The sequence below is a fragment of the Dendrobates tinctorius genome, unplaced genomic scaffold, assembly GCF_039654945.1.
Source record: "Dendrobates tinctorius isolate UK_male_01 unplaced genomic scaffold, ASM3965494v1 ptg000070l, whole genome shotgun sequence".
NCBI classification, from domain to species: domain Eukaryota; kingdom Metazoa; phylum Chordata; class Amphibia; order Anura; family Dendrobatidae; genus Dendrobates; species Dendrobates tinctorius.
The window spans coordinates 13,357,501-13,383,459 of NW_027361738.1; the positions used below are offsets into that span (position 1 = coordinate 13,357,501).

General features: G+C 44.9%; 1 protein-coding gene across 6 annotated transcripts in view; it reads right to left on the reverse strand.

Annotated features, from left to right (window-relative positions):
• The window catches only part of PALS2 (protein associated with LIN7 2, MAGUK p55 family member), a 131,522-nt gene that overhangs the window by 54,528 nt on the left and 51,035 nt on the right, over positions 1 to 25,959 (reverse strand). For 2 of the 6 annotated variants that reach the window (XM_073581400.1, XM_073581398.1), the window contains 2 exons: positions 24,319 to 24,401; positions 8,334 to 8,452 (listed from right to left, as the gene is read on the reverse strand). The exons of 1 other annotated variant lie outside the window; for it this stretch is intronic. In XM_073581400.1, coding sequence (XP_073437501.1) covers positions 8,334 to 8,450 — 117 coding nt within the window. In that variant the 5' untranslated portion in view covers positions 8,451 to 8,452; positions 24,319 to 24,401. Of the gene's footprint in view, positions 1 to 8,333; positions 8,453 to 24,318; positions 24,402 to 25,959 lie in introns of those variants that run through there. 3 more of the 6 variants (XM_073581397.1, XM_073581401.1, XM_073581399.1) reach the window with 3 other exon arrangements.

The window sequence follows — 25,959 nt, forward strand, 5'->3', positions numbered from 1 at the left end:
TCTACACAGCGACTCAGCTGTTCCCATAAGTTTTTTATGGGATTAAGGTCTGGAGAAAATGCCACTCTATTTGAGGTACCCCAGTCTCCAGCAGCCATTTCATAATGATGTGACCTCCATGAGCTGGAGAATGCTTGTCTAGGAAGATGAAATTAGGCATGTGTTGCTCATGCGGAGACACAATGACTGGATTAATGATATTATTAAAGTACTACGGGATTGTCACTACCATTCAGAAAGTGTAGAGCAGTTCTGTATTGATTAGACACATGCCAACACTAATATCCCCAACACCAAAGGCTCTGATGACAACGGTGGATGACGCATAGCGCTCTTTCACGCCCACTGATCCCTCGTCCAGCGTCTATGCTCCCTGTGCCTGGTGGCGTGGTCAGGTACCCTTGTAGGTCGTCTGGAAGGCGGAAGTTAGTTATGCATGGTCTGACGTGACACTTGGATGCCTTTCACCTTCCTTAAATGTGCCTGGAGTGGTGTGGCATTCATCATCCAGTTCCAAAGGGCATTGTTCACAATAAAACGGTCATCAGTGTGGGATGTGGCCAAAGGACGTCCACTTCTTTGCCTTTCTGTGACTCTTCCAGTCTCTCTGAATCTCTGTTGCAACATGCTTATGACACTAAGCTCAGTAGCCACCAATTGTTAGGTGTTATCTTGGTCTCATGATGTCAAAAAGTGAATAGAATGATGAGGACGACTGTTTAATACCAATTATAATTGAACCCCGAAATTTATTGGGCAATTCATGGATTCACACCTGAGTAAGGCAAGTTGTAAAAAAAGGGAAACATTGAACAGTTGGACATATGCATTCAAAAGATTAGGGTCGGTCACATTAAGTTTACCTGAAAAGGTTAGTGTGCATTTTAGGTTCATCCTGAAATTTCACCTGAAAGCCAAATATCTCTAACTTTTTGTGAGGAGTGTGTGTGCTTTATAGATAGATAAAATTTATCTCCACATACAGTCACGGCCAAAAGTGTTGGCACCCTTCAACTTCTTCCAGAAAATTAAGTATTTCTCCCAAAAAATTATTTGTGTGTTTTGGAACAACACTAAAAAATGATATCTATATAGATACTTAAATACATATACACTATTTTTTTTTTTTGCTTTCTATATTGACAAAGCCAGGTAGGACTGGGTTAAATCCTAGCATCGCAGGTCTTGATTAGATACATCTGACCTTAAAGATCTTTGGAACAGTGTGTCGCTGCATATTACTTCCTTTTACCAAAATTTCAAAATTACACCTCAAAGAGCTCTGTTCTCTCTTGATCTGGAGCTAGTTGATCCGTCTGTTACATTTGTTATGTTATTATACATATTTTTCTAGTTATTAAAAATACAATTGCCGTTTGGTGGAAGAAACCCGACCCACCAACAAATTAATGTTGTTGGAACATAATTATGACATGGTGGGGATATCTGAGACATGGCTGGATGAGAGCCATGACTGGGCAGTTAATTTACAGGGCTATAGTCTGTTCAGAAATGACCGTACAAATAAGCGAGGGGGAGGCGTGTGTTTATATGTAAAATCATCCAAAAACCCATACTGCGTGATAATATATATGAATCCAATGAAAATGTAGAGTCCCTGTGGGTAGAGATAAGGGGAAGGGGGAAAAATAATAAATTACTGATAGGGGTTTGTTATAAGTCTCCAAAAATAATGGAAGCAACAGAGAATATCCTCATAAAGCAAATAGATGAAGCTGCGACTCAAGGAGAAGTCATTATTATGGGGGACTTCAACTACCCTGAAATACATTGGGGAACCGAAATCTGCAGTTCCAGCAAAAGTAATGGGTTTTTGACAACTATGAGACAATTACCTTTCACAACTGGTTGAGGACCCAACAAGAGTGGGGGGCACTGCTAGACCTAATATTAACCAACAGGCCAGACCGCATATCAAATGTAAGGGTTGAGGGTCACTTGGGTAATAGTGATCACAAATTAATACGTTTTCATGTATCCTTTAATAAGATGTGTAGTAGAGGGGTTACAAGGACACTAAACTTCAGGAAAGCAAATTTCCAACGGATGAGAGATGATCTTGGTGCAATTAACTGGGACGATATCCTGAGACATAAAAATACACAAAGAAAATGGGAGACGTTTATTAGCATCCTGAATAGGACCTGTGCACAGTATATACCGTATGGGAATAAACATGCTAGAAATAGGAGGAAACCACTATGGTTAAGTAGAGCTGTAAGGGGAGCAATAAGTGATAAAAATAAAGCATTTAGAGAATTAAAGGAAGTAGGTAGTGATGGGGCATTAAATAAATACAGAAAATTAAATAAATTCTGTAAAAAGCAAATCAAGGCAGCAAAGATTGAGACAGAGACTCATTGCCAGAGAAAGTAAAAATAATCCCAAAATATTCTTTACCTACATAAATAGTAAGAAACTACAAAATGATAGTGTTGGTCCCCTAAAAAATAGTCTGGGTGAAATAGTGGATGAGGAAAAAGCCAATATGCTAAATGACTTTTTTTCCAACAGTATTTACACAAGAAAATCCCATGACAGATAACATGATCAGGGATAAAAATTCTCCATTAAATGTCACCTGCTTAACCAACAGGAAGTACGGCGGCGTCTAAAAATCACTAAAATTGACAAATCCCCGGGCCGGGATGGGATACACCCCCGAGTACTGCAGGAATTAAGCACAGTCATAGATAGACCATTATTTTTAATCTTTAAAGATTCCATAATAACAGGGTCTGTACCACAGGACTGCCGTAGAGCAAATGTGGTGCCAATATTCAAAAAGGGGACAAAAACTGAACTTGGAAATTATAGGCCAGTGAGTTTAACCTCAACTGTGGGTAAAATCCTGGAGGGTTTTCTAAGAGATACTATACTGGAGTATCTAGAGAAGAATAACCTCATGAACCAATATCAACATAGGAACGGTCCCTCGTAAACCCGTCAGACTAATCTGATAAGCTTTTATGAAGAGGTAAGTTCCGGACTGGACCAAGGGAATGCAGTGGACGTGGTGTACATGGACTTTTCAAAAGCTTTTGATACGGTACCACACAAAAAGTTGATACATAAAATGAGAACAATGGGGATAGGGTAAAATATGTGTAAGTGGGTTAAGAGCTGGCTCAGGGATAGGAAACAAAGGGTGGTTATTAATGGAGCACACTCGGATTGGGTCACGGTTAGCAGTGGGGTACCACAGGGGTCAGTATTCGGCCCGCTTCTTTTTAACATATTTATTAATTACCTTGTAGGGGGCATAGAGAGTACAATTTCAATATTCGCAGATGACACTAAACTCTGCAGGGTAATCAATAGAGAGGAGGACAATTTTACATTACAGGAGAATTTATGTAAACTAGAAGCTTGGGCTGATAAATGGCAAATGAGCTTTAATGGGGATAAATGTAAGGTCATGCACTTGGGTAGAACAAACAAGATGTATAATTATGCGCTTAATGGTAAAACACTGGGCAAAACGGTCACTGAAAAAGACATGGGTGTATGGGTGGACAACAAACTCACATTTAGTGGCCAGTGTCAGGCAGCTGCTGCAAAGGCAAATAAAATAATGGGATGCATTAAAAGAGGCATAGATGCTCATGAGGAGAACATAATCTAACCTCTATATAAGTCACTAGTGCGACCACACTTCGAATACTGTGCACAGTTCTGGTCTCCGGTGTATAAGAAAGACATAGCTGAACTGGAGCAGGTGCAGAGAAGAGCAACCAAGGCTATTAGGGAACTGGGGGGTCTGCAATACCAAGACAGGTTATTACACTTGGGGTTATTTAGTTTGGAAAATCGAAGGCTTAGGGGTAATCTTATTACAATGTATAAATATATGCGGGGACAATACAAAGACCTTTCTAATAATCTTTTTTACTCTTAGACCTGTGACGGGGACAAGGGGGCATCCTCTACGTCTGGAGGAAAGAAGGTTTAAGCATACTCACAGACGCGGATTCTTTACTGTAAGAGCAGTGAGACTATGGAACTCTCTGCCATATGATGTTGTAATGAGTGATTCCCTACTAAAATTTAAGAAGGGACTGGATGCCTTTCTTGAAAAGTATAATATTACAGGGTATTTACACTAGTTTCCACAATATTGCGTTGATCCAGAGAGCTAGTCTGATTGCCGTATGTGGAGTCGGGAAGGAATTTTTTCCCCCAATGTGAAGCTTACTGTTTGCCACATGTGTTTTTTTTGCCTTCCTCTGGATCAACATGTTAGGGTAAGTTAGGATAGGATATGGGTTGAAATAGATGGACTTAAAGACTTCCTTCAACCTTAATAACTGTTACTATTTTCTGAAATTCTGGATAAGATCCATCAGCACAGCTCCATAGAAAAGAGGTTCGGAATTGTAAATGACGAAATAAGCAAATACTCCAACAAATGGAAGGTTTGGAATACTAAATTTTGCAACGCTTAATCATATTTGGTCTGGTTTGAATTTGCTAGCTTGACTTCAAATATACATTGTGTACGCGGTTACGATAACTTAATTTTGTATATTCATGTACTAGTAAGGTATGGTCAAATAGACTTGAGTTCTCCATTTTTTATCCCCTTAACCCTTTTCCCTTGGTTTCCCTTTATTATTCCCTTTCCTTCCCTCCCCTTTTCCTATCCCCTGTTATTTTACTAAAAATCCAACAAAAATGTTTGAAAAGATACATCCGACTTGCTCTGACAAAAAAACAGGGACTGTGGTCACTTGGTGTGTGTCAATGTGATATATTTTGAGCAAAGTAGAATGTGCTGCTGGCGAGTGACCAGCAAAAATGTCAGCTATAGATGGGGAGCAGGAGACTGCAAAGAATAGGCATCTAGTCCATTTTTGCTCTCACTAGAAAGCTTTCATTTGGTTTTGGTGCTGTGTGGCGGCCATTGTTGCTGTGGTTTAGTGCTGGTGGGGCAACGCGGTCTGGAGTCTACACTGCCCTGGGACTACAGCCCTGCCTGTGGAGGGCTATAACATCACTGCTGCACCCCACCATCTGTCCCAGAGGATCTGTCTGCAGCGTCGGCTTAACACCGTCCGCCTTGCCTGTGCATAGTCGCTGTGGCAGTGGTCGGCACACAGCTCTGCTCAGTTAGGGCGATAAAGATCCACTAAAAGGTTCGCCATGACGTGGCTGTGGGTTTCGTACAGTCTGATCAGAATGCTAAACTAAGAACCTCATATTCAGTTATATATATTTTTGCCTAGCAGCATTAGATCAATTAATGATTTTTGGAGGTGCTGTTAATTCTCTTTTTCAGCATATTATAGATGGGGGAGAGACATGCCAGGCTCTCTCTCTGAATGGAGACTGCAGAATAATGTGTGGAAGCTGCAGCCTCTTCAGTGTGAACTGTGCCGGAGGCGAACACTTCTGTTTGATGCTGGAACTTGGGCTGAAAGGAATACCGAGAATGGTGGCATCGTGCGTATTCTGTGTATGAAGTTTGGTCTGGGAGAAAGGACTAATCTAATCAGGTGAGCAAGCACCGACATATATACATGTCCTGCTAAATGAACGGTTTTATTTGCTGTGATACCTTTGTGCCCAAGAGAGGCTGTTTTTGGTTTTGAATCCCTTGAAGTTTTATGGAAGGAATAAAACTGCACCCATTTGGCACAAACCACATTGCCTTATATTTTATTTATTTTGCGGCATTAAAACATCAAGTTTCACAGCACTACAAACTGAAAACATTGAATAGATCTTACACCCGATTAGAGCGGAGTACTGAGTGAAAATCTATGCCAGAACGGCCGTATAGTTCTGATATGAATATTTTTAAAGAGGAAATGTCACCTAATCTAAGAGCTACATAAAGTAGAGAAAGAGACCCTAATCCCAGCAAAGTACCACTTATAGGGCTGTTTGATGTAGTTTTGATAGTCTCCTGCTGTTAAGAGTGATTTTATCACTAGAGAACTAGCAAGCCTGCTGGCATGTAGTCCTCCACACATTAGCGTGCTGTAACAACACCCCCACAGCTGACTGGCAGCGGTGTACACTGTGCATAGGTAGAAAGCTGCCAGTCAGTCGTGCGAGTGGGGTTATACAGAGCTCAGCATTCAGAGAACTGGTAGATCTGCAGCAGATAAAAGTAATTTTACCAAAACTGCAGCAAGTGGCACAACGCTGTTATCAGGGTCTCTTGTCCACATCATGCTGCTGTCGGAGGGGTAGCAAAAACTTGGCGGCACATTTCCTTTAAGTTCAGCTAAAGCTGCTCATTTGAATACCAGGCAGGAAAACCTTCCAAAAAAAAAAAAAAAAAAAAAGGATTATGCAGTCATTCTGATGTGTGAGGTGGATTTTCAAAGTACGTAAAGGCCAGCTTCATAAGGTGTAAGAACTGTATCTAATAATGCATGCCCTATAGAGTGTTATTCCTATGTTAGCATCCACAGGACAGGAGATAAATTGCTGATTTCTAGGAGTCTGAATGCTGGTACTGTCATCAATCCTGAGAACTGGCCTCAGACTTGTCTGCTGAAATGGAGAAGTCTATAGAACACCATCTCCGGCAGTTCCATAGACAATGAATAATTTTTTTTTTTTTCATTTTTAATTCATGGGGGGGGGGGGGGGGGGGGTTCCACACACACACTGACACCTGCGTGGTGGATTGGTGATATTTTGCATCTTGATGAAAATACCCTTTTAATGATGACATACAAAATCTCAATTATAATATGCACAGCTTTGGTATCACCAATCTGTAAAGCTCCCAAAACCCAAAAATATATTAGGAAATGAAAACACAACTTCAGCCACAATTGCTACTAAAAAGAAACCACCAGATAAACGAAAAAAAATTAACAGTGTAGGAGTGTGCACGATATTTTTTTTAATCCACTTTAACCCCTTACTGCCACTGGACGGAACCGTATCAAAGCCGAGACATGTCAGCTGTTTTGTGCCCGCAATAGGCGAGGGTGGAATCGCGATCCACCTGCGCCTATTAACTAGTTAAATGCCGCTATCAAAACAGTGACCGCGGCATTTAACGCGCGCTTGCGCTTCTGGCCATCGGCCCAGAAATACGCGCACCGCCGACCTTCGTCTCGTGATCGGGGGTCATCGGTGCGTCAGAATAACAACCAGAGGTCTCCTTGAAACCTCTATGGTTGTTGATGCTGGATTGCTATGAGTGCCACCCTTTGGTCGGCGCTCATAGCAATGCAGTAATTCTACTACATACAGGCGATCTGAGCATTCCCTGTATGTAGCAGAGGTGATCAAGCTTTGGCAGCTTCTAGCCTCCCATGGAGGCTATTGAAGAATGCCAAAAAAGTTTAAAAAAATGTTTTAAAAATATAAAAAAAAAAAAAAAAAAAAAAAAAAAAAAAAAAAAGTTTAAATCACCCCCCTTTTGCCCCATTCAAAATAAAGCAAAAAAAAAAAATCACACACACACACACACACACATTAGGTATCGCTGCGTTCAGTTTAACCTGATTGCCAAACAGCGTAGCATTAAAAAAAAATCGAAACGCCAGAATTACTGTTTCTTGGTCGCTGCGACATTGCATTAAAAAAAGAAGATATCTGCACAAAAGTGGTATCCTTAAAGACGTTAGCTGGGCGTGAAAACAATAAGCCCTCACCCAACACGAGATCACGAAAAATGGAGACGCTACGAGTCTCAGAAAATGGCACTTTTTTTTCTTAAATATAAAAAAAAAACCTCAATGACCATAATGGTCACAAGTATGCAGTTGCACTCTTTTTGGAATGTCACCGCACTTGGAATTTTATTCCCCCGTTCTCGAGTACACGAGACGCTAAAACCAATGATGTTGGTCAAAAGTACAACTCATCCCGCAAAAAATAAGCCCTCACATGGCCATATTGACAAAAAAATAAAAAAAAAAAAGTTATGGCTTTGGGAAGAAGGAGAGCAAAAAACGAAAACGCAAAACCAGGAAAAGCTCCGGTCATTAAGGGGTTAATGAGAGATTTTGCTCTCGATAGCAGTGTGGATCGGCCAATGTGTGCGCTGTTGCTCATGTGAGTTTTCAGCAACGTGGAACCACACTGTGCCGTGATGGCTACCATATTGGACACTGAAACCTAAAAGACAACACAGACCACCGCCGAACCGTGCAGCTATGGAAAGAAGTCACTGATGAGAGGGATTTAGATAAAGCATTACTGGCATGTTCCAGTGTTCTAAATTACTGTATCTATGGGTACAGTACTTTAATGCATGGCCAAATACAAGACAAATGTGGCTGAATATAGAATATGGCCATATATTTCTGGTACCTTGATCACATTCTAAACCACAAAAATACCTTAGCAAGAGATCTTACAATGGGGTTTTCCATAATCCCTTTCAGGAATATAATATCGATTTCTTCTGCCCCTGTTGAGGAGGGTAGATCTGTCAACTTCTCCAGGACTTGCTGCATCGCTGTAAGGGGGGGAAATGGATAATTTTAGTAGGCGGTTTTGATTTGTACCATAATGACATGCTGTACTAATGCTTGGGCTTCACGCAGTAGCGGACTGTACTGTCAGACATGGATTAAAGGGCATGACAGCAGAAAATGGACTGGTTTAGATCAGAGAGTTTTAAATATTAAACTTAACACATTTTTGAAAAAGAAAAAAAAATAGAAAAAAAATATAAAACCATAAATCCTGATTTTTTTTCCTCTTACTAACCACCAAGTCCAACACCTGTTCTGCAGTTTTCAGCAATCTCATGATCATCAGGCAGGTTTGAAATGACAGTAGGATCATTAACAAGAAGTGATAGACACAGCTCACCTCCTCTGCCTCCCTTCACAATGACCTTTACAAGTCACTACACATGCCTAGAAAGCTTTCCTATAGACGTCAAAGGGTTTGCCTATGTGGCTGCTGAAAAGGCCTCATTGAGAAAATCCATTTTTCACATAAGCGATTGGTACATGCTCCATTATAATCCATGAAGCTGTTCACAAGCCTGCTATTTTATTAACTGTGCGTCCACAAAAAAAAAAAAAAAAAAAAACATCACCGAGATGTGTCAGTTTTTAATTTTAGTCATGAATCAAAACCAGCCATGAAAATCTATGGGTCTGTGAAAATCCTTGACAGCACATAGATGTCAGTCATGGACTGTCAGTTTTTAACAATGAGAAGCTTAGCTTGTTTTTTTTGCATATGTGAAAATCACTGATGATTATTGGTAAAAACGGACCAAATACTCATGAAAATCTGAAAATAGCTTACTGTATTTCCCCCAACAATTGAGAGAATTCACGGATATCTGAATACAGTGTTTTTTTTTGGAGGCGACAGATTTCTTTTAAAAGTTACGATGTACAATACAGAATAATATTGTGGTACAGTGTCAGCCAGAAAAAGAGACGTAAATACTTATGTCCCAAGAAAAAAAAATTGAGAGAAGTATTCAAGGACTGATACCTTTATTGGCTAACCAGAGAAATTATATTTGCAAGCTTTCAGGGCTCAGGCGGCCCCTTCATCAGGCTACATTACAAGTGAATGTTGCCATCTCTTCTCAGTAATTCACTTGTAATCTAGCCTGATGAAGAGGCCTTCTGAGCCCTGAAAGCTTGCAAATATAATTTCTCTGGTTAGTCAATAAAGGTATCACTCCTTGAATACTTCTCTCAATTTTTTTTTTGGGACATAAGTATTTACATCTTTTAAGAGTTAAAAAAATAGGTATTAGACCTACCGGTAATGATGTTTCCAGGAGTCCATCCTGACAGCACCATGGAGGACGGCCTCCTCCTCCTTACAGGGACAGGAAAGCACACGAGAGGTTAAAAGGCCCCGTCCCACCCCTTTCCCTCAGTGATTTCAACAAGTACCACAGCGTGGATAATGCCATAACTCTTTTAATGATACCATCATATTACATCATATGACATAACATAACAGGGAACTACCTGTGCTGTCAGGATGGACTCCTGGAAACATCATTACCGGTAGGTCTAATACCTATTTTCCAGGACGTCCGCCTGACAGCACCATGGAGAGTACCAAAGCACCTCTTCAGGGTGGGATCACCGCCTGGAGAACTTTTCTCCCAAAAGCGGTATGTTGGCCTGATAGCACGTCAAGTTTGTAGTGCTTGCAAAATGTATTCAGGTTGGCCCAAGTTGCCGCTCTACAAATCTGCTCGACTGAGGCGCCTGCGCGTTCGGCCCAGGAGGCTGAAACTGCCCTGGTAGAGTGGGCTGGCGCCTTCCGACTGGTAGGCGTCTGAAATTACTGAGGTGATCCATCTTGCAATGGACGCCTTAGAGGCTTTTTTTCCCCCTATTTTTACCCCCGAAGAGGATAAACAGGTTTGAGCCAATACGCCAGTCATTGGTGGCCTCTAGATAGCTTATAACTGCCTGTCTTACGTCTAGGGAGTGGAGACGCTGTTTTTTCTCATTGCGGGGATTGCTGCAGAAGGATGGTAGCACTATCTCCTGATTTATATTCTGGTAAGAGGCTACCTTGGGGATAAATGCTGGATCTGGTCTTAAGGTTATATGATCATCTCTGATCTGGAGATATGGATCTTTGGTGGACAGGGCCTGGATCTCCCCTATTCTTTTGGCCGTGGTAATGGCTACCAGGAAAGCAGTCTTCCGAGAGAGAGTCGAAATGGTCATTCACTAGGCGTGTAGGGGTCCCTACATAAGGATCTGAGTACCAGGCCGAGGTCCCAGGGCGGGGTGAGCTGCCTATTTGTGGGGCGAAGACGTTGCGTGGCCTTTATGAATCTTACCACCCAAGGATGGGAGGCTAAAGGGTAGTCAAAGGCGCTCAAAGCCGAAATCTGGACCTTTAACGTACTGGGTTTAAGGCCTTTATTATATCCCGACTGTAGGAAGTCTAGGACACTAGGGAGGTCGGGTGTACCTGCCGAGAGGTCGGACCTGCCACCTTCCAGGCAGAATCTCTTCCATATTTTCCTGTAGATTGCAGATGTTACCGGTTTCCTGCTGGTCAGTAGAGTGGCTATGACCTGCTCGGATAATCCCTTTGCTCTCAGGATGTCCCTTTCAGGATCCATGCCGAGAGGTGTAGCCTTGCTGGGTCTGGATGGCGAATCGGACCCTGGTGGATAATGTCTCCCTTCAGGGGTAGCTCGACTGGGTTTCCTACCGCCATGGCTCCTAGCAGCGGAAACCAGCTTCTCTTTGGCCAGTATGGCACTATTAAAATCACAGACGCGCAGTCCTCGCGGATCTTCCTGAGTACCGCCGGTATCAGTGCCAGTGGTGGGAATGCGTACAAGAGGGGTTCCCTCCAGGCCTGGCTCAGGGCATCCACTCCGTCCGAGTGGTCCGCCGGGTTCAAGGAGTAGAGTCTGGCGACCTTTGAGTTCTTCCGGTTTGCAAACAGGTCTATACTGGGGGTCCCCCAACACTGACATAGCTGATGGAAGATTTCTTCGTTTAGTTCCCACTCTGTCGGGCTGACCTGCTGTCTGCTTAGATAGTCTGCTACTACGTTCTGAGAACCCTCCAGGTGGATTGCCGTTATGGAGAGGACCACCTCTTCTGCCCAGGCGAATATTCGTCCTGCAAGTGCCTAGAGTGGTCGATGTCTCGGACCTCCCTGGTGCTTCAGGAATGAGACTGCCGTTGTGTTGTCGGACAATATCTGGACATGTCAATTTTTCACTACCGACCGGTTCTGACACAGGGCTTCCCAGACCGCATAGAGCTCCCTGAAGTTGAAGGATCTGTTTGTGATGCTGACCGGCCATCTTCCCTGGAAAATTCTCCCTTCTACGTGGGCTTCCCATCCCCACGTACTGGCATCTGTGGTGATTACCACGTACGGCGAGGTTGTCCATAGCACGCCCACCTGTAAGTTCTGGGGCTGTATCCACCACCGTAGGGATCTTTTTACCGTGTCTGGTAAGGATATGGGCCTGTCGAGAGAATCCTGACGCCTGTTCCATCCTGCGAGGATTTCCTTTTGCAGGCTACCACCTCCGCTACCAGCTTTGTGAATATTCAGGGGGCCGAAGCCAGCCCGAACGAAAGGCACTGGAACTGGAAGTGGCAGGTCCGGGATGATAGACTGCTGCGAATCTTAGTAAGCTTTGAGATGAGGGATGGATGGGGACCTGATAGTATGCACTCTTCAGGTCCAGAGTACACATGACGGCATTCCTGTCTATAAGTTGAATTGCCGAACGTATTGATTCCATTCGAAACCTTTTGTATACCACCCAAGCATTTAGGGGTTTTAAGTTTATGATCGTTCTGGCCTCGCCAGATGGTTTTGTAATGGAGAATAGGGAAGAGTAATGACCTTTTCCCCTCTCCTGCTGCAGAACTAGCACTATGACCTCTGACCTGAGCAGGTCCTGTAGATCTGCCCATATGGTAGAGTCTTCCGGGACTACTGTGGGGGCGATGTATCTGTCGGGGGGAGGGGAATAACATTCTATGCTGTACCCTTCTGTGATGGTTCTGAGGACCCACTGGTTCTGGGTTACCCGTCGCCACCTTGCTGCGAATCGTCGCAGTCTTCCCCCGACCCCTATGGTGTCATTGCCTTCTAGACCTGGAGGATGACGCGAAAAGAGGGGCTTTGCTTCTCCCTCCCTGGCTCTGAGTGTTTCTAAAGGAGCCCCTGTTGGATCTACCCTGGCTCCTAAAAAGTCGGTCTGTCTCCTGAAAAAGGACCCTCTACGAAAGGACTGGGGACGCTTGGGTTTTTCTTCTGGAAACCCCTTGTTTTTGTCAGACACCTGCTCTAGGATGCTATCTAGAGCTGGCCCGAACACCCTTGAGCCTGAAAAGGGGATGGAGCAAAGCTTTGCCTTTGAAGCATTATCCCCAGACCAAGACTTCAGCCAAACAGCTCGCCTAGCTGCGTTGGAAAGGGAGCCGTTTCTGGCTGCGAATCTTACTGACTCGGCCAACGTATCTGAAAGGAACGCAGTGGCTGATTTCATCAGAGGGAGGGAAGCTAGGATCTTAGATGTAGGGGTCTTGTTGGATAAATGCTCTTCCAAATGTCCCACCCATAGGAACATGGACCTGGCCACCGAGGTGGCTGCTATGTTAACCTTAGTAAGGGCAGCTGCCGTTTCCCATGTTCGCTTTAATAGAACATCCGCCTTCCGGTCCATCGGGTCTCTGAGACTTGATGAGTCCTTGAAGGGGATGGCGGTCTTTTTGGTCACCTTCGCTACAGGAACATCGATTTTAGGAATTTCCTCCCACAATCTTGTTTCCTCTGGGTCAAAGGGCAGTCGGCTCTTAAAGTCCCGAGATAGTACGAGTCGACGTTCTGCCTCTTTCCATTCTTCTAGGACCATTGTCTTAATGTGTTCGCTTACGGGGAACACAGTTGGTTTCCGAGCGACCAGTCCCCCAAACATCAGGTTCTGTCGGGACTGCGGTTTTGGAACATCCTCGATCTGCATGGTGTTCCTTACCGCCTGCACCAAGTCATCAGTGTCCTCTAACTTAAACAGGTATTTCCTGCCTTGGTCCCTCCTGTCAGTCGGAATCAGAGTCCCGGGGGTCTGACCCCTCAGGTGAGCTTGTCTCCGAGGCTAGCTCCATCTCCCACCTCGGCCGCTTCCGGCTTGACCCCGGACTAGGGGACTGCTGCCGTGAGAGACTGGATCTGGAGGCCTGTACTTCCTCCCGAATCAAGGATCGCATCTCGGCAAGGAGGGATGGCTGCTCGTCTCTTACAACCCTTGAAGTGCAGGGTCCGCAGAGAGTCTTGATATAGGTGTCTGGCAGCTTTACCCTGCAAACCGGGCATCTGACAGATTTAGATGTGGCCTTTGCCGAATCTTTAACCTCTGTAGGGGGGGGGGGGGGCTGGGGTACCCTTCTCCTCTACGATACAGAACAGGGTTAGTCGGGTCAATTGTCATGGGCTGCGGGGAAGGCCGTGTGGGGGTTGGATTGCGCCAGGCGCACTTACCCCTCTGTCGGCTGGCGCCTCTGGGTCCATACCACTGAAGCAGCTGTTGCGTGCTGTGAGCTGCTGGCGTGCGGTGAGCCCGATGACGTGCACTAAGCCTGCTGACGTGCACCAAGCCTGCTGGCGCGCTGTTTTCAATTCGGCGCGTGATGTCATTGCCGCGCCGCGGGTCCTCCCGCGATGACTGAGATCACGCCGGCCACTTCCACTTCCTGCCCAGCTCTGAAGCCCCACCCGCCGGGTGTCCTGCAATGGCGGCGCCCACCCGGCTTTCAGCTGCCCCTGCAGCATGGCCCGGGTTCTCTGTCGCCGGCACCGCCCGCTGCGTGCGGGGACCCGGCTTACCGCCGTCCGGCCTGGAGCCAAGAGCCTCCCACCGGGAGGAGCGGCACCCTCCAGGAGCGACGTCCTGGCTTTGGGGCAGAGGGACTCCCCACAGGTAAGTGTCGGCCCTGGGCATCCTGACAGGGGGAAGGATTGGACTGGCCACCAGATCCCCCTGCGCCCTCCGGTAAGCTTCCTGCTCTTCCTCTCGTATGTCCCTCCATGCAGGGACAGGAAAGACACTGAGGGAAAGGGGTTGGACGGGACATTTTAACCTCTCGTGTGCTTTCCTGTCCCTGTAAGGAGGACGACGTCCTCCATGGTGCCGTCAGGTGGACGTCCTGGAAATACTGCATACAGAAAAACTGTGTGCGGATGTCACCGTATGAGAAACACATACAAATAATTCACATATTGAATTACTATATATTACATATTCAGTGCTTTATCGTTCGCTGCTGATTTCAAGGCTGAAATACTACAGAACTGGTGCACATTTGCATTGAATAGTATATTTTGCAGTGGTAGCAATCTCTCTCTTGGGTATAATGCCGCTAGTCCAAAGTCTGCATTTACCCAATGTTTTTTTAACTATTTATATCAATATATTAAAAAAAAAAAAAAAAAAAAGCTGACGGAGAATTTCTAAACCTGCATGAATGTCATAAATGAAGCTGTCCTACCATGAGCCATCCTCATTAATATCAGAATACATCTTTTTGGTGGAGGCTGCAGTGATCGGGGTATGGGACACCACGTTATTAGTGAAAGAGCAATAGGTCCTGTCACAAAGCAATAAAAATATGGTAATTACACATTTTACAGCCACACTTTTCATGTAAAACTCAAGACTGCTATATTTGCTTTCATGATTTGATGGTAACTTAAGAAGAAAATTTTGTAATCTGATTAAGTGTATCAGAATGTGCTCAAAATACAAGGAAGGGCCGCGTACTATGGCGAAAATGCCTTCTAAACAGATTTAGCTGGCAGCGGAGTGTGGAAAGCGATGGAGTCTAGAGTTGGTGATCACTAATTTCACAGAGGAAAGTACAGAGTCCATCCAAATGCATAGCATTAAAAATACATTATCCTCATAAGTCCAGCATTGGAAATCCGCTCAAAAGCTTAACCATGTCAATCACCTGCTGCTTTCATACTGCCCTCTAGTTATTGTTTATCCCTCAATAAACATTACTACAAGGGAACTGGTGTGAGCCAAACCAACAAGCATGCCAATGTACAACATTACCCAAAATGTTCACATTTTTTAAGTTCCCTTGTTTTTTATAGAATTCATGTTGTCGGGTTGACAGCTACTTTAATGACCTGAAGAGGAGACTGTATAAAAGCAGCATATCCTGAGGTGCACGCTCACTCTGGTCCGTTCACATTACACGATGGACAGAACTGAACCGCCATGAAGCCACTTGCTTGCCGACTGGCGGACGTTTAACAGTCCGTTTCTATAGGCCAACCGATCTGCAATAGATTGCAGCCCATATGCACAGAGTATTGTCCTTGACAGCACAGGTCCTGCTTACACATTGCTTTACATGTGTTGCGGAGAGATGATCAATGGTGCAACCAATAGATCATTTCACCAGACAAATGAGCGTTTGGCTTGTCCGTTCGTTGATCGGTAGCCTACGTAGACTGTTCGAATATGGCGACACTAGTGTTCCTAGGAGTGCTCGTTCACAATAACAATGCAGCATAAAAGGAAGTTACCCAGCCCTTCAAACACACTTAAAAATGGATTACATAAGTAATAAAAAAAAACAAAACAGCATTTTCACCAATCTGTGGTGCTGCCGACTGACTTAGTGATGTGTCATGAGTTTTGATTAGTGGGGGTCCGGATCACTAACATGAAAAGGCAGAAAAGCTCAGCTGAAACCTATACCTATGGCTGGGTATCACATCCGAAGCAATATGCTAATGACCCTTGGCTCCTGCTTTGCCGCAGCTGTGGAGGCGGCGGAGAAAGTAATTTCTCCATCTCCTCTCCTGCCAGCGTCAACGTATATCGGACTGCACTCGGGTGATTGAGTGCTGTACGTTGTCTCACTTGCACCCATACTTATATGGATGCGAGTGAGCCAAGTCTCGGTGCCGATTCGGCATGACAAAATAATTGCAGATCTGAGCTGTGCCGTAGAGTAACATTGGGCCGAGTGCTATGCGAGGTTTTATCACATAGCACTTGGCCGTACTGTACAGTAGTATGACTCCGGCCTATTAGACTGTGTCTATTCCATGAGGATCCTTTGTTGTGAGCAGAAACGTTTATACACCTAATGAAAGTAAATTGTGCACATCACAAGTGACGAAACAGGGGAGGGAATGTAAAGGTGCTGTCATGGGCTCTGTAAAATCCTGTGAACGGTAAGAAACTTAGACTTTTTCCCTTCTCGCATGACAGCACCACCTGAGAGATTTATATAGATCAATGCAACCTAGGGAGGGATCGCCGCTTGTAATACTTTCCTTCCAAAAGGATAGGTCAGCAGAGGAGGACACAGTTTGAGGCGAGTGTCTATAGAAGGTATAAGTGGAAGACCATGTGAACGCCTTACATATTTCGTCGATGGACACCTCAGCTCTCAGCCCAGGAGGTCACCACAGCTCTGGTGGAATGGGCTTTCAGATTTCCAGAACTGGTGTACTGCTAGAGGTGTAGGCTAAGCTAAAGGCGTCCCTTATCCATCTAGCCATGGTCCCCCTTGTAACACCACACCTCTTCCCGCTTCCCCGGAATGATACGAATAAGGTTTCATCCCTTCTACATTGCCTAGTTCTGTCTAGGTACTGTATCAGGGCCCTCCTGACATCTAATGTGTGAAGCCTGTGTTCCTCTGCAGTCCTTGGTTCATTATAGAAAGAGGAAAGAACTACAGTGCCTTGCGAAAGTGTTTGGCCCCATGGAACTTTTCAACTTTTTCCCACATATCATGCTTCAAAGATACCAAATGTAAATTTTTGGTGAAGAATCAACAGCAAGTGGGACAATTGTGAAGTTCAACGAAATTTATTGCTTATTTTAAAATTTTTGTGGAAATTTAAAAACTGAAAATTGGGGCGTGCAGTATTATTTGGCCCCTTTAATGTAATACTTTGTTGTGCCACCTTTTGCTGCGATTACAGCTGCAAGTCGCTTGGGCTATGTGGCTCTCAGTTTTGTACATCGAGAGACTGAAATTCTTGCCCATTCTTCCTTGGCAAACAGCTCGAGCTCAGTGAGGTTAGATTGAGATCGTTGTGAACAGCAGTTTTCAGCTCTTTCCACAGATTCTCGATTGGATTCAGGTCTGGACTTTGACTTGGCCATTCTAACACCTGGATACGTTTATTTATGAACCATTCCATTGTAGATTTTGCTTTATGTTTGGGATTATTGTCTTGTTGGAAGACAAATCTCCGTCCCAGTATCAGGTCTTTTGCAGACTCCAACAGGTTTTCTTCAGAATGGTCCTGTATTTGGCTCCATAATAATAATAATCTTTATTTTTATATAGCGCTAACATATTCCGCAGCGCTTTACAGTTTGCACACATTATCATCACTGTCCCCGATGAGGCTCACAATCTAAATTCCCTATCAGTATGTCTTTAGAGTGTGGGAGGAAACCGGAGCAAACCCACGCAAACACGGGGAGAACATACAAACTCCTTGCAGATGTTGTCCTTGGTGGGATTCAAACCCAGGACCCCAGCGCTGCAAGGCTGCAGCGCTAACCACTGAGCCACCGTGCATCTTCCCTGTCCCTGATGAAGAAAAGCAGGCCCAAACCATGATGCTGCCATCACCATGTTTGACTGATGCTGCCACCACCATGTTTGACAATGGGGATGGTGTGTTCAGGGTGAGGAGCTGTGTTGTCTTTACGCCAAACATTTCGTTTAGCATTGTTGCCAAAAAGTTCGATTTTGGTTTCATCTGACCAGAGCACCTTCTTCCACGTTTGGTGTGTCTCCCAGGCGGCTTGTTGCAAACTTTAAACAATACTTTTTATGAATATCTTTGAGAAATGGCTTTCTTCTTGCCACTCTTCCATAAAGGCCAGATTTGTGCAGTGTATGACTGATTGTTGTCCTATGGACAAGACTGTCCCACCTCAGCTGTAGATCTCTGCAGTTCATCCAGAGTGATCATGGGCCTCTTTGCTGCATCTCTGATCAGTCTTCTCCTTGTTTGAGATGAAAGTTTAGAGGGACGGCCAGGTCTTGGTAGATTTGCAGTGGTATGATACTCGTTCCATTTCAATATGATCGCTTGCACAGTGCTCCTTGGGGTGCTTAAAGTTTTGGAAATCATTTTTTATCCAAATCCAGCTTTAAACTTCTCCACAACAGTATCACAGACCTTCCTGTTCTGTTCCTTGGTCTTCATGATGCTCTCTGTGCTTCAAACAGAACCCTGAGACGATCACAGAGCAGGTGCATTTATACGGAGACTTGATTACACACAGGTGGATTATATTTATCATCATTAGTCATTTAGGACAACATTGGATCATTAAGAGATCCACAATGGACTTCTGGAGTGAGTTTGCTGCACTGAAAGTAAAGGGGCCAAATAATATTGCACGCCCCACTTTTCAGTAGTTTAATTTCCACAAAAATTTAAAATAACCAATAAATTTCATTCAACTTCACAATTTTGTCCCACTTGTTGTTGATTCACCAAAAATTTCAATTTGGTATTTATGTTTGAAGCATGATGTGTGGGAAAAGGTTGAAAAGCTCCAGGGGGCCGAATACTTTTGCAAGGCACTGTACCTCCTGACTCCTATGAAACTTGGAGGCCAACTTGGGGAGATACGATGGATCTGGCCTCAACACCACCCTATCATCTAACACCTGCATGAAAGGACTAATGGATAGGGCCTGCAAATCACTAACCCTAAACGTCGGCGTTAGGTCCACTAAAATTACAGTTTTTAGCGCTAGTATCTTATCTGGCACCTTATGTATGGGCTCAAAGGGCGATTGTGTTAAGACTTCCAGGACCAATTTCAAATCCCACAGAGGCATTTTTGGAGCTGGCACAGGCCTAGACCTCTGGCATTTTTTAATGAAGCTGACCACCCACCTATTCGCCGCCAGGTAATAATTGTAAAGGGCTCCTAAGGCAGATACCTGCACCTTAAAGGGTGCTGCTGGTCAGGCCCATCTCCATATCCCACTGAAGGAATTCTAAAATATCTTAGATTGGGACCGTACCCCCAACAGAGTGCCCTGAGAAAGCCAAAAATTTAGCCCATATTCTGCCATAAAATCCTAGTCGTCTGCATCAGAGTAGCTACCAAGGCCGGAGAAAAGCCTTTCTGTATTAGGCTATGTGCACACACTGCGGATTCTGCTGTGGATCCGCTGCGGATTTGGCCTCTGCGGATCCGCAGACAGTGTACAGTACAATGTAACTGTGATTTACAATACGCTGTGCACATGCTGCGGTTTTTCAACTGCGGTTTTGAATCCGCAGAAAGAATTGACATGTCAATTCTTTCTGCGGATTCCGCTGCGGTTTGCCACCTATTCCATTGTCCAGGTGTCAAACCGCAGGCCAATCCGCAGGTAAAACCGCAAGTCATTTTAGCTGCGGTTTTACCTGCAGATCCGCAGATACAAATCCGCGGGTGAATCCGTAGCGTGTGCACATAGCCTTAGCAGCGCCCCCTCAAAATCCAGGCCGTCAAATGAAGACCTGACTTCTGAGGATGTGACACTGGGCCCTGCCTGAGGAAACCGGAAACATCTGGGAGAACCCAGGGATCTGCCAAGGACATTTTCCTCTTCCAAGAGAACCATGGTCTCTTGGGCCAGAAAGGAGCAATGAGGATGACATTCGCTGCCCCCTCCCAAATCTTCCTCAGAACTGCCGGGATCAAAATTAATGGGTGAAATGCATAGGCCAGTCCGAAATACCAAGGGATCTGCAGTGCATTTACTGTGTATGGTCTTTCTCTTATGTTCAGGGAACAGAAAGTCTTTGTCTTCCTGTCATTTCTGTTCTCAAATAGATCTATCTCTGGCTGGCCCCAAAGATTCACAGTCTGCTGAAAGATAGCTGGATCCAGCTACCATTCCCATTGTTTCAAGGTTGTCAAGCTGAGGAAGTCTGCTTCCTCGTTCTTTCCCCTTTATGTGCAGGGCCGATATCTGAAGCTGATGTTTCTCCGTTAGCTGGAGAATTTCCTGAGCTAGCCATATTAGGGGCCGGGATCTAGTGCCCCCCTGGTGATTGATATAGGCTACAGAGGTTCGATTGTCCGACAATATTCGAACATGGCTACCTTCTAAACGCGGAAGAAACTCTACAACTGCATTTTTTAATGCCAGCAGTTCCCTGTAGTTTGAGGAACTGTCTGCTTCTGTTTCTGACCAGATCCCTTGCATTATATGGTCTCTGAGATGCGCGCCCCATCCTTCTGCGCTTGCATCTGTCATAATTACATCTGATATGGGCAGGGACCATGGGAAGCTGCGCAATAGATTCCCTGGATCCAGCCACCAGGCCATGGAGTCTACTGTTTCCAGCCAGCCTCCTTACATACAGCTGAAAATCCCTGGAATGACAATTGGGCCCACTGTACTGCTGGAATGCATTATGTCATTGACCCTAGAAGAGACATGGCTTTCCTCAGGGACATGATCGAGTTAGTCAAAACTGCTGACACTAGGGCTATAATCTATTCCCTCTTTTCCTCTGGTAGGAGACAGACCTGTTTCTCTGAGTCCAAAATAAGCCCCAAGAAGGATTGAACTTTCAGGGGCTGCAGCCTCAACTCTTTGATATTTATCATTCAACCAAGATTGGACAGTGTTTCAGATGTAATTTAGTTGAGTACTGCATTCATGTTCTGTTCTGCTGATCACTAAAAAAATCATCCAGATATGGCATTACCGATACGTTCTTCTCCCTTAAATGTGCCATTTCAGAACAATCTTGGTGAAGATTCTCGAGGCCATGGACAGACCAAAGGACAGTGCTCTGGAAATGTTTGAGTTGTCCTTTTACATATACAGCTACCCTTAGGAACTGCTGGTCTTCCTGATGAATGGGGACATGGTAATATGAGTCTTAAATCCAAGGCACTCGTAACAGCCCGGGAACAAGATCTTGACTGCTGTCTTTATTGACTCCATCTTGAATGGTCTGTAGACCAGGAATCTGTTGAGGCCTTTTAGATTGATGATAGCTCTGTATGACAGGTCTGGCTTCTTTATCAGAAACAGTGGAGAATAAAATCCCCTCCACTATAACCCTCTTTCGAAACAAGAGCAACACCTCCGCTTCCAGGGCTTGTTGTTCCCTTCTAGGATATGGGGGATGAGATCCTGAGGCTGTGCCTGGGGACAGATGCGAACTCTAGTCTCAGCCCCAATTTTATTTTACTGAGCACTCAGGCATTGGTTGAGATAGTTTCCCAGGCAGTTTGGAAGTGAGACAGCTTTCCTCCTACTTGGGATAGCCCATCACTTGGAGGATTTTTGGTTCCTTGACGAGGAACCCCCAAACATGAAACCCTTGCTTTCTGGTTTATCTCTCCAGTCGCCCTGTTCCTTGGGTGGTCTACTCCGGTTATATTTTCTCCTCCGAAAAGAACTTTTAAACTGATGATGCGATACAGCAGGGAAGCCCTTCTTCTTGTCTGCTGCTTTATCAAGAATATCGTCCAAAGCTTGACCAAAAAGATATTTGCCCTCACACGAAATAGAGCATTGCCTAGTCTTGGACTGAACATCTCCTGGCCAGCTTTGGAGCCATAGAGCTCTACGGGCAGCATTAGAGAGGTTTGTTGATCTTGCCGCTAACCTGAGTCAGCCGAGGCATCAGCCAAAAAGGAAGCTGCTCCCTGCAACAGTGGAAGGTGCACCAGAATCTCTCTTGGGTTATTGTCTCTCAGATGGTCACAACTCTGTACTGTAACCTGAAGAGGTGCGGTTTGTCACCTCGAAACGCGTAGTTTCTGTAGTACATATAATAAAGAACTTGAAAGATTTATATGGATTTCTGAAGAATTCTTATCACTAAAGCAGCGCGGATGCTCAGAAGTGCTTTTCTTGGATCCTCAACTTATGAAGCTTCCTTTAGGAAGGTTTCGGCATTCTTGTCTAAAGGATCTCTTAGAGTCCCCAGGTCTTCAAAGGGCAATGTGGACTTCAACTGATTTAGCCACTGCAACATCAATTTTTGGGGTTTTCTCCCATATGCCTGTGTCTTCTTCGTCAAAAGGATATCTCCTTTTCACAGAAGATGGTAGCAGCCCTTTACTTTCTGGCTTCTTCTATTCCTTGTTGATGATCATCTTGATATTCTCATTAACCGGAAAGGACTGCCTCTTCCTCTGACCCAAGCCCCCAAACAATGTCCTGAACTGTCTTGGTTGACTTGGGATCAGAAAGGCCCATAGTGGATCTTATGGCTCTAACCAATTTGTCAGTATCCTCCGTTGGGAAGCAGAGCCTACTCCCCATGTCCTCATTGGAGGAGGAGGACTCCACCAGGTCCAAACTCTCCCCTCCAAGCTCCACCAATCCTTCAGACTCTGAATACAGTGGTTCTGGCTTCCCCTTTCCTCTCTGCCCCATCAGGTCTTTTAAGGACTCCTTGAACTCCGATCTAACGATGGACTTTAGATCCATAGCAAACCCGGGTGTTGTCTCTGAGATTGTCTGCTGTATATACCCAGGGCAGAGCCTCTCATTATAAGAGCTAGGTAGATCTCCCTTGCATAGGGCACAATACCTATTATTTTGCTTGGAACTGCGCTTCAGGTGTCTTCCCTATCAAGGAAAGCAGAGAGAAGGGGGCTGTTTTTAGTGTACATTCACGTAAATCACTCACCATTCAGCTGATCAATTTACGGTACCGGATACGGAGGCCGAGCTGGTTCCGAAGAACAATTTCTTCTGGCAGTGAGCTTGTGACCTGCCTTACTCTTTAGTCTGGTCCTGCTGCCTGTACGACTGCAGTTGCTGAAGGGGCTCCTGTGTTGATTGCAGTAAGGCCTGTTTCACACTTCCGTTTTTTCAAATCCGTCAAAATCCGTTGTTTTCCGTAAAAAAACGGATCCACCATTTTTTGCAGGATCCGTTTTTTTTGTCCCATAGACTTCCATTACGGTTATCGCGGATCCGTCAAAAAAACGGATCCGTTTTTAAAAAACGGATCCGTTTGCATCAGTTTCCGTCAAAAAAACGGAAACGGATCCGTTTGGCGGACACAAAAACGGAAGTGTGAAACAGGCCTAAAGAAGATGGTGGTAGTGGTGGCGACTGCAGCAGTGGCGTCGAGCGACGCTGCTGTGGCTCATCCATGTCTGGATGCTGTAGGAAATGCCATCTTCCTGACACTTACCTTTAAATATCGGGTGGCCCCACCTCCTCAGTTTCATAAGGTTTTAAATCCGGCAAGCTGTGTGCAGGGGATCCCCTAGCCCTGTGCACGAGCAGACCCGGATGGCTGCTGATGTAACCGCAGCACTATGTCAGCGTGATGCGCCGGACCTTTACCTGCGTCCCGCGCAGATCTAGGCGGCCTCGTTTTCCGGCACACTCTGCTTCAGGCCACGCCAGCTCCCCCCGGGCATGTGCTTCTGCAATCCCAAACGTGCGCAGACCCGGGACCTGTGTCAGCAGGAGATATTTACACAAGAGATCTCCGCCTGCATGGAGTTGCACCAATCTCCCAGTCAGCGCTACCTCACCCGTGGACAGCATCCTGAATTCCCGGCAACCCTCTCCCGGGTAAGTACCACTTCCTTCTGCAGGTTCCAACGAGGACAGGAAACCGAACTGATGCGGAAGAGTAGGTTTCCTGTCCTGGTAGGAGGATACCCTCTCTCAGGTGGTGCTGTCATGAGAGATGGAAAAAAGTTAAGACTACATTTTGCCAAAATGTATGTGATTAAGCCAAAATCCTTCTGGGAAAGCGTCTTGTGGACAGAGGAGACCAAGATACAGCTTTTTGGTAAACCTCATTATGGTTACCGAAAACAGAATGAGGTCTACAAAGAAAAGAACACTGTACCTGAAGTCAAATATGGTGGATATTGAAAGATGTTTTGGTGTTGTTTTGCTGCCTCTTTCACTGGGTGAATGGCATCATGAAACCTGAAAATTAACGAAAAAAAAAAGGATTTTGGGACACATTCATGGCTGTGGTGTCGGTAAGCCAGACCTCCAACTCAGACTCCACAGCCCTGGCTCACTACTGTGCATTTAAAGTACAGAACAGTCATCTCAACTAAAAGCCTAGATCCTTAGATCAGGAACAGAACAGAAGGTCATAAAACATTTCATAACTCTCCCAAATTCTTATAAAAAAAATTACAGCACATTCTGCATTGAACTACTGTACGCAATTTATTATATATTCTAGGAGTCGGTCCGTTTTATACCGACTCCAGCTACACCAAAATGGACACCGACTCCACAGCCCTGGTCACAATGTTGCGCCCAGTGTCAGAAAGTTGGGTTTGTGTCCTAGGTCATGGGGTCTTCCAGCAGGATAATGACCACAAACATACTTCAAGAAGCCCCCAGAAATGGATGGAAATAAAGCATTGGAGAGTTCTGAAGTGGCCAGTAATGAGTCCGGATCTAAATCCCATTGAACACCTGAGGAAAGATCTTATAATTGCTGTAGGGAGAAGGCACACTTCAAATATGAGACACTGGAGCAGTTTGTTCCAAAATTATATACCGGTATATCTCACACATACATACATTTGTTTTTTCATAGAAAGTTCAGAGTTTTTTTTAAGCCACTAAAAAATATTGACAAAAACAAATCACCATAAATGTTAGGCATCACTGAAATCATACGGATCTGGAGAGTCACGATGCTTAGGTAATTTTCCCCATACGGCAAATGCCATGAAGCAAAACATCAAAAAACAATGGTAGAAATTGTGTTTAGTTTTTTTTTCAATTTAACCTCACATGAAATTATCCTAGCTCTGTAAACTGTAAGGCTATGTTCACAGGTTGCGGATTCTGCTGCGGGTTTTTCCGCGCGGAAACGCAGGTAAAACCACAGGTAAAGTGACCTGCGGTTTTCCTGCGGTTTGGTCTGCAGTTTCACACCTCTACTATGGTAAAGGTATGATACCGCTGTGGAATCCGCACAAACAATTGACATGCTGTGGTTTGTAAACCGCAGCAAAACTGCGCGGAAAAATCCGCACCGTCAGCACAGCGTTTTTGAAACCCCATAGGGTTTCATTGTACTGTACATGCGGAACGGCTGTTTCCGCAGGGCCAAAACCGCTGCGGCAACGCAGCAGAATCCGCAACGTGTGCACATAGCCTAAAGCGAATGACGTTTCAAAACTACACCCCCTTCTTGCACAAAAACAATCCCTCATATGGATGTGGTGCTCGAAGAATGAATAAAGTGATGGCTCTTGGAAAAAAAGGGGAGGAAAAATCCAAAAGTCACAGTCATTAAGATGTTAACTACGCATCAGTTATCTAAACTGAGCAATTCAAAGGTTTCCCTTTCATTATTAGTCTATGTTCAGATGGCCACTAGAAAATTCAGGCTGGTCACAGACAGGTGCTTTAGCTGCCTGCCATTTACAGGCACTATTCTGGCCTGTAAATTGCACCAGTCTAGAGCAGGCTGAAATATAGCCCATGTGAACTAGCACATCGGCCTTAACTGGGT